This window comes from Pinus tabuliformis, chromosome 8, assembly GCF_031772625.1.
Source record: "Pinus tabuliformis cultivar Carrire ecotype Pingquan chromosome 8, CPIR1, whole genome shotgun sequence".
In the NCBI taxonomy this organism is placed as follows: Eukaryota; Viridiplantae; Streptophyta; class Pinopsida; order Pinales; family Pinaceae; genus Pinus; species Pinus tabuliformis.
Window position 1 is genome coordinate 26,175,620 of NC_142294.1, and position 12,698 is coordinate 26,188,317.

A 12,698-nucleotide genomic window follows, 5' to 3' on the forward strand; every position below is an offset into this window, starting at 1 on the left:
GCTCAGCTAGTGAGAATTTGGACTCCTTGGATGGAAGTCCTCTAAGGAAGAATTCCCTCAACCGTGTCTCTCTCTTCCCTCTGACGTCTTTCTGCCCAGCAATTTCCTTCAAAAAATTGCATCCCACCAGAAAACCCCTCTTCACTGAAGCTTTTGTTGTGTTGCTCCCTCTGCCATTAACAATCTCAAACTGGAAATCCTACCTCTCTGTCAAATCACTCAAAGAGAGATTTACTACGAGAATCTAGCCCTCCTAGACTAAACTGCATAATCCCTCTGGGGATTAGAATTGTTGCCTCTGCAGGAATTTCGAATTCCCTTCTTCCTTCAGCTCTGGATATACCGGCTCTTCTCTTCTTGCTTCACCTGCAGCTCTGATACCATGTGAAAATTTGGATGCCCGATTTTCTATTGCAGCAAGCGATTACGTTTCTCCTATTTGTTAATTACTGAAGCAAATTATTTATTGTTTCCTACATTAAACAATGAAACAAATACACTACAGTCTACACCATTTAAACTATAAGTGGAAATAAGAAACTGAACAAGAAAGAGATTCAACACACATCTACACAATTATTTTTGGACAAATGTCCCCGCAAAACCCAATGCGAGAAAACCGGTGTAGCAGCACTGAGTGTTTTATTATTATGTAGTAGTAATTTCTTAATACAACTTCTGGATGCCCTCCCGGCAATCCAATTACAGAGAATATCACTGACAGAGAAGATCTGTGAGATTACCTCACACTATCACTAGAAATCCTGGCTGATCCAGCACCTAAATGACTACCCCTGACTGCCTCTACGCAGTGTCTACGTCAATAGAGCATCAAACCCTCTGGGGACAGCATCACTCCTCCAGCTAATCAATTTGTTGCCCAGGAACATCGATTTTTGCCTCTCGGCTCCCAGCTTTTGCAATCGATTCCTTCAGCAAATTTTCGAACTTCCTCTCAGCTTCTACGTTGTCTTTGCGTAGCTCTGTGTCAGCCCCTCTAGCTTTGCGCTACCACTGCTAGATCTCCTTCTACCTTCTCTGCTAAGTATTCTCCGACCGAGAAAGATATCCCTTCAGATACTATCCTTGCCCCTCACTGCAAAAGCTCACTTCGAATTTCTCATCGGCAACTGCTCTGGTTCAGAAATTCGATCTTTTGACCTCTTTCTGTGTTTTGTCCAAGTGCCCATCAAGCCTTCTCTTATAATCCTCTTGTTGATCAATCAATGGCCCAGATTAGATTCTAATCAATGGCTAGGATCATATTGACTTGATCTCTACCTTCTTCTGGAAGTTTCACCCACGATTTAGATTAATACCCTTTAATTATTTTAATTTACTAAGTTTAGACTTAGGGTCCCATTAAAAATAATTAATTATTTTAATAAAATTGTCTCCGAGTGGAATTTCCCAAAACGATTTCTGGGTATTGGAGAATACATGTGTCTAAGCCTCCTTGCAAAATTTGAGACTTAGAGCACATCCAATGCTACCAGAAATCAACACACCTGGGGGGAGCAAGAGAAAACCACACGTAGATCTAGAGGTTCTAGAAAAATATATGATTGCATTGGGTAAATTAGTCCCTGATGAGGAGGAGGCTGCCATGGTACGGAAACAATTAAGAAACTATACGCTTAGCACTAGTCCATTTAGGAGCATGCATGCAATAAGAGATCGAGAGTTTTTCTTCTCTTGAGTGGTGGAATATGCATGGAGGTGTTACTCCACTTCTACAAACTTTGGCATTGCGGGTGCTATCACAGGTGGTAAACACTTCTTCTGTAGGGAGGTGTTGGAGCTCTTATTCTTTCATCCATAGTGTTAAAAGGAACAGGTTGAGTTTAGATCGAGCAGAGGAATTGGTTTATGTTCATTACAACTTGCTATTCTTGTCCCATTATTGTGATGACGCAAAGAATAATAAAGAGCTTAAAGTTTGGGACAGGAATCCAAAGGAGCCCAATTTGGAGGATGGAGTGTTGCGATTAGAGCAATTAAAGGATGCTCTTCTCCAGGTATGTCCATTGTGGTATGAATTTTGCTTATAAAGCATTTCTCTAATTCCTGTTTTAAACTTTTTGTTAACTAGTGGTTTTTTTTGTATGAATTTTTTGACCGATTACAGGATGATGATGATCGAGTTGAGATGCCACCCCCATCTAGTCCCTTGGTTCCCAGGTCCCATGGTTCAACACCAACAACAAGGGCTTCGCCTTCATCAGTTTCAGTCCCACTCCCACAACTTCCACAGGCACCATCTTCTTCATTGCCACCACGTCAAGGCCAACCGCCACGTTCTCTTCGTGGTGGAAGGAGGAGAGATTAGTAGATATATCGACAATTTACTACTTTTGTCATAGATTAATCATTAGACTTGTAGGCTTGGTTGTGAATTTGAACCTTTTTGTCTTGGCGGTGACCAAGTGGCCTATTTTGTAAACATTATTATTTGAATTTTGGACATGACTAATGTTGATAGTTGCTCACTTGCTAGATATTATGCTTTATGTTTTATGTTTTATAATATGCTTAAATGCTTTATGTTATATAATATGCTTAAAAATTTGATGTATGTTTGTAATTGCTAGAATATAGATGGTTAATGCTCGAATAATTAATTATTGATGTACAATGGAATCATGGATGCCATATCTATCTTGATTTATGTAAAAATATGCATGTTTTCATGTCTTCTACAACTAATTTGGTATTTGAGATGTTTGTTTTGAATATCAATGCAAAAAAATATATAAATATATATATATATAGTAGACGCTTCACTTCCTAGATATTTGGAAACTGACGCTTCCACATCCCCGCTTCCAAAAAAGGTCCCTGTTTCATCCCCGCTTTGTGCAACATTGGTCCAGACCCATATCATCAGGAAAGTCATCCCACATCTTTGTCTTTCCCTTCAACCACTCATCCCTATGCCTGTAAATAAGACAAGGTTGGTGTGCACATACACCATATTACATAGTCTTTGCCCTAGACTACTCAAGCCTGCTCTTCTTGACACTATACAAATTCCCATATGTGCTCCAATTCTCTCGCAACAAGAGGATGAAGTCACCTGAGAGAGGAGCCTCATGGCTACCTGTTGTAGAGGAGGGCATGTTGCCCCATGATTTGCCCACCAAGAATAGGGCTTCTTAGCCCCCCTGTCTCTAATCAGATCATATCCTGCAAATCGACCAGTGCCATTGGAAAACTCTGCAAAGGCATCCTCCACCTCATCAAGGGATGCTCAATCCTAAAAAACCTACATGAATGTATCTTTCCTCTCTTGTGAGATTTCACCATCCATGTGAGGATGGGAATCTCCGAAAAGATCCACCATTCAACCACTCATGGTTGTAGTATTTTGGGTTCAATGAGTGAGCCAAGCAATGTAAGGGGTGCAATTCTTGTCCCATCTGTTGACAAGAATATCATGTATAGTGGTGAAGAAGGCCTCTGATGATGTCTCATACTCGGGGCACTCACTCTGTAAAATAATGCTCCTCACAGACTCAATCATAGAATCCCATCCCTCATAAACCTCTCCTAGGATGGGTTGGTCTGTATCTTCAATTCGAACCAAAGAAATGATAAGGCCCACAATATGAATAAGTAGATCTACCCTCTCCCACCAAGCGTCATCTAATATTGTGTCCTTCACTCTTTTAGAGGCTACTTGATCTGTCTCTCTCCAAAAAGACCAAAGCTCAGAAATAACCATGGCCCCAAGAGCGGCCTTGACCTCCCTCAACCTCTTCAACATGATGAATGAAGAGGCAAATCGTGTATCTGCAATCTTCAACAATGATAGATTGATGTACTCCTTGTAGATAGTGAGGGCATTTGTATGATTTTGTACAAAGTTACGGATACGTCATGCATCCTCAATAATGTTACCAATCCAAAGCACATCAGAAGCAATAGATTTCAATGCTAAGTTCAATGAATGGACAATGCAAGGTGTCCAAAACACTTGTGGATATTTAGCTTCCACAATCATGCCAGTAGCCTTGCAAACAAGTGCATTATCTGTAATGATTTGCACACAAGAATCAACACCTACATATTCAATAAATTTAATAAACTACTCACCCATATATTGTGCATCCTTGTATTGTCCAAGTGCATCCATTGCTTTCAAGAAAACTAGACCATTCAAAGAAAACACCATGAAGTTGATAAGTAGGTGTCGTGCTAGATCCATCCATCCATCAAAAACAATGCTAACCCCAAATGTTGGCCATGATGCTTTAGTAGGCTCAAGCATTTTTTCCACCTCTTTTTTTTGCCTTCGTCAATAATGTGGTTCTAAGCTTCTTTGACCCAGGAGACACATACCCTGATGGATCCCCTTGAGTTAGAGCTCGACAGATCTCAATAAATAGAGGTGAGCATGCAACATTAAAGGATATGAAGTTTTGAGTTAAAAAAGGCAATGGTGAGATCAAGCTCTTCCCGTTTCTCCTTGTGAAAAATCTTCTCTAATGGACCAAGTGAAATTGCCTTTCTTTTTGCTTCTTGTCCCCCACCAGAACTCAAAAATGGGAATTTGTTGCTGCTTTTCCTCAAGAATGGAATGGGGTTATCATTCTCGGTTTTTTTTTTTTTTTTGTAGCCACATTTTCCATCCCAACATTGGACTCTCTTAGCATTTCTTTCCTCTTTGGCAAAAGGTACATTTGTACAAGCTCCAATTCCACAACCTAGTAAAGCCAACAAGTGACCTTTCACACGAAAATATGTACTCGTGAAAGTATTGAGGCAATAGATTTCAATGCTAAGTTCAATGAATGGAAAATGCAAGGTGTCCAAAACACTTGTGGATATTTAGCTTCCACAATCATGCCAGTAGCCTTGCAAACAGGTGCATTATCTGTAATGATTTGCACACAAGAATCAACACCTACATATTCAATAAATTTAATAAACTACTCACCCATATATTGTGCATCCTTGTATTGTCCAAGTGCATCCACTGCTTTCAAGAAAACTAGACCATTCAAGGAAAACACCATGAAGTTGATGAGTGGGTGTCGTCCTAGATCCATCCATCCATCAAAAACAATGCTAACCCTAGATGTTGGCCATGATGCTTTAATAGGCTCAAGCATTTTTTCCACCTCTTTTTTTGCCTTTGTCAACAATGTGGTTCTAAGCTTCTTTGACCCAAGAGACACATACCCTGATGGATCCCCTTGAGTTAGAGCTCGACAAATCTCAATAAATAGAGGTGAGCATGCAACATTAAAGGATATGAAGTTTTGATTAAAAAAAAGACAATGGTGAGATCAAGCTCTTCTCGTTTCTCCTTGTGAAAAATCTTCTCTAATGGACCAAGTGAAATTGCCTTTCTTTTTGCTTCTTGTCCCCCACCAGAACTCAAAAATGGGAATTTGTTGCTGCTTTTCCTCAAGAATGGAAGGGGGTTATCATTCTCGGTCCTTTTTTTTTTATTTTGTAGCCACATTTTCCATCCCAACATTGGACTCTCTTAGCATTTATTTCCTCTTTGGCAAAAGGCACATTTGTACAAGCTCCAATTCCACAACCTAGTAAAGCCAACAAGTGACCTTTCACATGAAAATATGTACTCGTGAAAGTATTGAGGCAATAGTTGCATTTCCAGCTCACATTGCCTCCTCCCTTCACCTTTTTGGGTGGCCCTTGCTCTCTTGTGACACATTTCCACAAGGGATATTTGTCACCTTAAGAAGGAAGCCTTCCCTCGACATTTGAAGCTGCTATTTCAGCCCCACTTGCAATAGATGGAACACTTGCAAACCCTGATGAAATTGGGAGAGAAAGGGCATCTCTAATGGGGGCATTCTTCCCCTTCCTTTGCCCCTTCCCTTGATTGAGCTATGAATGTTGTAAAAAAATAAACAAAAAAATACACAAATTTGTAAAAGGAATGCACATGCAAACTGTTGTAATAAAAATGCAAAAAAAAAAGAAAAAAATGCACTTACCTGTTGCTTGAATCTCCTTGAAAATGCTCCCACACCCTTTGCTCCTTGCTCCCAAACACCCACAACAAACTAAACAAGTGAATGTGCAAATAGAAAGGCAAAAACTACCTTTATAACGTCACGCAGCATCCCTTTTTCCGGATTCAAATCTCCAAATCGGGATTCGTCATGTCCGATCAGGATACAATCTGGATTCAATCATCCAAATCAAACACGACAAATCCGGATTTTCAAATTCAAATTTGCCTGAATCGTGTCCGATTCACCAAATTCGGGGTACGACGAGCCTAGGGGACGAATCTGATTTCATAGATAAATGATAATAGTCTAATATGTAATGATGATCATATTTAGTCTTAGATGTACATTTCATAATTATTAAGATGTTTTATTTAGTTATTGACATATTTTTGGGATTTTGTATTTTTATTTTTATGTATTAAATTTTTAATAATTTATAATTTTATAATTTGTACGACTCCGATGTCCCCTTGTTTCCCCGAAAATTCCCTAAATTTTGGGGTTGCTTATATACGTCCCCCTTGTGCATATCCTCACTCCCGCATTTCCCCATCGTGGAAATTCAGTGGAACATTGGTCAAAACTATGCTTCATAGAGATTTAGGTGAGAGAAGTTGCAACTCTAGTTATAAACATCCAACAAGCTTGACTAGAATCACCTTATATGAACCAATCAAAACTTGTTTTCTCTTGTACCGAAGGCTAAATGAATTCAGAAGCACTAAACCAACCAATTCAAACTAATGGATGAGCTAGACCAAAGCATTAAATGACCAATTCATTACTCGTTCAACCAGTTCAACTGATTCAAATCGGTTCACAAGAAACTCAATTGAATAAGATTTGTCACAAAAAATGGCAGCAATTTGACCCCAAAGGACCTGAGGTGTAGGAGATTCCTCTTGATAGCATGTGTTTGGATTACCAATTAGCATTGTTGCAAAAACTAGTGTGGAAACAGCCCATTGTGGAACAAACACTGAACTATCCAATGGAAGAGTAATTGGTAATGGAAAATCATGTTAGGTGATGCCATCGTCACTAATTATTCAAGCAAAGGATCAACCCTTAACAAAAAAGATCATTCCTCACTAGTTAGCTCTCTCACAACTAGTTATTTGTAACATTTTTAACAACGAAACAAGCAAAAAACTTCCCTGTTCAACAACTATTGTAGAGATTTAATTTTAATTTGCGTACAAACATTTGAAATGTGTCTTAGGTGTTTCAATGTGAGGATGATCTTCAATTAAAACACACCAAGTCAAATTCAAACATTGGAAAAAGATTGATGCACTAGACCTAGAACAATGTATATTGTAAAGATAAGCTACTAAAGCCAGCAAAGAAGCTAAGAACTCAATGTAAGGATGCTTTTCATCCTTATTTTGGTAGTTAAAGATGATAAAGTTTTGTTATCTTTAGAATTTAGAGACGCGTTTTCCAAGTTTTGGAGAGGGAGCTTTTGATAGTTTTAGAAAAGCAAGTCCCTTATTTTAGAGAAGCATTGTGGTTGTTTTAGTAAAAGGCATAAGGACAGACATTGACAAGAGACGAAGGGAGGGATGGGTGTATCACATCAACCACTAGCTAGGTATCCACCAGCTAGGCTCAACCATAGAGACTATTCCACCTGGTGGGGTGTCCCATCTTTTTTCCTCCATAGGGGGAAAGCCAGCCTTGTGAATTGATATCAATGGCATAGAAATAAGGCCAATCGACATCTATAATAATTAAGAAAATTCGAAAAATACTAGTTTCACTGAGTGGAAATCAATAGAGTGTGGTCTAATGTAATGAAAGTTTGCTTATCTATAAAATAAGCCCAATTACATATTAAGTTTTTTTGTAAGGAACTGCTTGATGTTACATTATGCAGAATTGCAAACCAAGAAACGGTGTTTTACAAAATGTTCAAAAGCCTGCAGAGGATTGATTTTATCCTAGAAGTTACTGCATAAGTTTAATTCAGTGTTGCAAGGGCCTGATTTTGTATTACTGAGGTCGATTTTAAATTAGAGGGTCTAATATGAATGATATTATGAATTTTATAGATAGCTGATCCGGAATATAGATAGATTAAACTTAAAAAAATATCCATCCCAATATCAAGTGTATGTTTCCAAGCATTTCCTTCATTTCCTGTGATTTCCCATTTTCCTGGGGACAGTACATTTTCGTGTCCCATGGTATCAATTACTTGTAACTGCGAAAAACAATCCAGAAGTTTACTTAAGTTTTAATCAACCATTTCTGGAAAACATCGACTGAAATCTGTAATCAGCAGGATCATGAAAAAACTACCGTTTATAATGCATGTATTCTTTGGGAAATGGAAAGAAGGAATTAGCAATATAATTATAATCCTGTGATCCAGAATAAAAGCAATACCTCAGTCTGTGAAACGCATTTGTAGGTAACACAAAGATACAGCTTTTGAGCATCCTATTTAAATGAATATGAAACAAGAAGGCATATTCTATTCTATGTATGTCAACAGATACAATATTTCAAATTCATGATAACTGAAGCTATATCAAATCTCACCTAGAGAATTATGAGATAAATCCAAAACCGTGAATACGTCAACTTTACCAAGTGCCTTCAGCAAAGGCAACACAGACACATCTTCCAGCTCACAATCAGATGCCACATACTCTTCTAAAAACTGCAACTAGAAAACAAAACCAAAGACACTGAAGTTGGTAGTGAAAAAAGCATTAATGTGAAGTACATGTTTCACACTAACAGCAAGTACAATTCAAATAAATTGATACAGTTAAAAATACTAGTGAGTGAGCTTTTGAAACCCAAAATACCTTCCGGCTGTAACATTTGTTCAAGAGCTTTGGATTGGGGGTTTGATTGCAATCCTTGCAGAAAATCAAGTATAGTTCAGTGAAAGTTATTTGAACCCATCCTGCAATTAATAAAGACATTCTTATAAATGGCTTGCAAAATATTTCCAGAGGCATTATAGTGAATCAACCTGCAGAATAAACTCCCTACAAAGAATAGAAATTTATAAATGGTCTGTCAATTCAGATTTTAGAGAAATCGGCAAGGTGTTAGTGATGCAATAAACTAGTAGTTTCAAATTTAAAAATAAAACAAAACAAATGGAGATACTAATATTTTTAAAAATAAAACAAAACAAATGGAGATACTAATATTTGTTAGCTTTGCAAACAGTTATTTTTCAAATTACCACTTCCAAAAGATATATTGCAACCTATCTGATTGAACTAAAGTTCCAAATTTCAACTTCTTGCTCTGCGAAGAAAATACTGATCCAAACATTCCATCCTGTAATGGATGTAGTTACCTTACCAAATTATATGTGAGCACCTCAACTTTCCAGTTTCATCACCTATCACATCTAATATTTATTAGTTTAAACAGAAATGCAAAATTTTCTATGAAGCAATACAGAGAGAAGGAGCAAGCATAAATTTCACAATGGAATCTGACCTATTACTGATAGTTAATCAAAGAGGCCTGTATTGCCCATATCTTATATTACAATTAAGAATCAAACATTTTGTAATTTGTCCAATATTTATACTTGAACAAAATGCTTCAAGCAAGCTCCTTGATTAACAATCTTGGCTTTTTGGCCATTCCCAAACGAATTGCCCTGTAGCTCATTCAAGGCTTCTTGCCTTTACCATTTACCAGATCACGAATCTGTCTCACAGATCAAGAAACTTCAAGTCTGACCACTTTTCTTGCAATAACATTAGAATCAATCAGACTGGTTGTCATTATATTCAGCAATACGTTTAACATCCTGTTCATCATCAATTACAGCACCCTTAAACATCCTTCCATTAGTAGGTAATGAAAATATGTTGATCATCCTCAAACTCTTTCCAGTTCTCAATGTTATCAGAAATGGCAGGCCTGAAGGCCAGTTTAACTACTCCTTTAGTCGCAGACCTTTCACATGGGACAGAGATGCTGCCGTAACAGCTAAAAAATCTGCTATTGTGTTTGTTACAACAAAATATCGCATGTCTTGAGATCAAATCCAAAAGCTCATGTACAAAACCCATTGCACCTCAAAGGGGGCCACTATCACCTCACCAACCCTCTTCTCGCTTATGGCCAACTCTCCTCCAGCTCAAGGAGGTTCTACCCAAGATGGGATTTCTAGGGATTGGTACTTCCAAGATTTGAGTTAAACAACTTATGTGGCTCACTTAAAGGTTTAGGTCAACCACTAGAGTCTAAAATAACACAACCAAGGGATTACTGAACCGTCTTGGACAGAAAAACCTAGCAAAACAGTTTTAAGTATTATAAAGAAAAATGGATGGTAGAGGAAAGAAGACTAGTGCCTTAGTTTGTCTATATATATGCTGCACAAAATGCTGAAACATTTCAGAGTTTCCGAAATGAGTACATTTAGAAACGTCAACTCCCAAAAAAGGAAACATCGACCAAAACATCATATATATGTATATTAAAAAAAGACTTATAAACAAGTGACTAACACATTATCTTACAAGAACAAAAAAGGAATAAGACCCATAGATGACGATTTAGAAAGAAAATTGAGTTTATATTAATTCTCATAGATGATTATGGCAGCCACGTTTAGGTCAAGTTTGGGCCACATTTCAATGTTTCGGGTACTGATATGGCCCAAAACATTGGGTTCCTAGATGTTTCCTGCAACATATATTGGTACCCAAAACAGTGGCATTTCAAAGTTTGAGTACCAATACAGCCCAAAACCTTGCATTCCTAGACGTTTCTTGCAACCTATATATAGGGCATATGGAGTCAAGGAATCAAACAATTCTTTTGTTTCCTTAGAATGATAACTAGATCCAAACAAGCTAGGGCATATCAACTTACACTAGGGTTTGAGATCTAGGATCTCAAATTTATTCCTCTCATAATTGTAAGGACTTCACTCAACAAGTGACAATTTATTCCTCTAATAATTGTAAGGACTTCAGTGTTCACTCAACAAGTGACAATGAAGCAAAAACCAAATAAACTAAACTAGCACATGAATATTCATCCTATGGAACATAGTAGAAAAGCAAAGCAAATAAACTAACTTCACCATGCATCATGCAAGGTCTACAATAAGCATCCATGAAAAGAGATCACATCACATCACAATTGTACGCAAGAAAAGTAACTCAACTTATCCATCCATAGCCAAATTATAAGAGAGAAATCACAGAAATTTCATAAATCCTAATGGATTTCTCCCCCAAATCCAATCATGCCAAAATATGATGAAGGGCACCTTTGTTTATAAAGGTGGTGTTCAATTTCCCTCGTATTAAAATAATAATTTTCTAAAATGAAATCCCCTATTCTAACCAATGGAGCGACATAACGCTCTCTCCAAGACTAATTAAAAGAAAATTACATAATTTGGGGCACATTTATGCCACATGTACAAAGGGGCACAAGACCTCAAAAGCGAATAATCTCAATGAATGAAGAAATGAAGAGGTATAAAGGTTCTTTTGGTGTAGTGTAGAGTTTTCAATTAGTCTTTTAAAACCTGCCATAAAACTCTCAAAGTGGGCATTGTTATGGCAAAATCTAGCAGCCCTAATGCAAAGCCTCACTACGTGTGAAATTTTAAATATAGTTGCAATTAGCTGGTAAATATTTTCCTATCAATTGATTATTTGTCTTCTGCAAATTATTTGCGGCAAACACTAAATAAAACACAACTGCAACTTCACAACAAAAAAAAATAAGCACAGCAACTGAAGAAATTATGCACACACAAACACACAAATAATGGACACCAATATTTTTGGACAAATGTCCCAGTAAAAACCCAGTGTGGAGAAAACTCGTTCTGCAAATGAGTAATTTTATTATTCTTCAGCAAATCTATTATGGAGAAAATTACAAAATCGTTTGTCAAAAATTAGCAAACCTCTAGAAAAATGTTTCTACCACTTCTGCAAGTCGATCTATCCTCCTAGAAGCAATTCGACCACCCTATACCTCCTAATCTGCTCACACGTGCAACCCTCGTTGTAACAAACTCACACTTCTAAGAAAATAATTTGGCCTCCCTCTAGATTTCTACCACTACTGGCAAAATCGACTTTCCTGTGCAAAATTGCAAATCGATCTCGCCTACAATCCCTCCTTACTCTTGCAACTCGTCCTCATGGAGGAATTCACACTGCAAACTAGGGTAATTCGCACCCTTTCTCTAGAGAAAATCACACCACTGGAAAATCAACCTCTTCTACTAAAAAACCATTCTCCAACTCTCTCTGGAAATCGTTGTGACAAAATCCTTTGGCAATCCTATCTACAAGCACTATTGAACTCGCTCTATTGATGCTCCTACGCTACCCCTACGCCCTTGCTACCACTGCAAATATTGAAATATGTGTCTCAATCTCTCATTGATTTGTTCCCCAAGTGCCCATCAATTTCCTCTTATAATCTCTCGATGATAAATCAATGGCCATGATATAATCTCAATCGATAGCTAAGATCATCCTAACCTATTTTGATGACTTTTCCGAAAGTCTCTAGAGGAAAATCAATTTACCCCAATTAATACTAATTAATTAAGCCATTTCCACAGTGTTCCACATGGATACATCCCCCAAGGTAGGGTGCACGCACCCCATGCTTCCCACACACTTGGGATGGGGGAATGCCTGGGGAAACAATTCCCCACATCCCCATTTTGGGAATATGTGG

General features: G+C 37.7%; 1 protein-coding gene across 1 annotated transcript in view; it reads right to left on the minus strand.

Annotated features, from left to right (window-relative positions):
* The window catches only part of LOC149233968 (protein TONSOKU-like), a 195,686-nt gene that overhangs the window by 136,068 nt on the left and 46,920 nt on the right, over nt 1-12,698 (minus strand). Inside the window, exons 10-11 of the mRNA XM_089371696.1 lie at nt 8,813-8,913; nt 8,541-8,667 (exon numbers count right to left, since the gene is read on the minus strand). Coding sequence (XP_089227822.1) covers nt 8,541-8,667; nt 8,813-8,913 — 228 coding nt within the window. The remainder of the gene's footprint in view (nt 1-8,540; nt 8,668-8,812; nt 8,914-12,698) is intronic.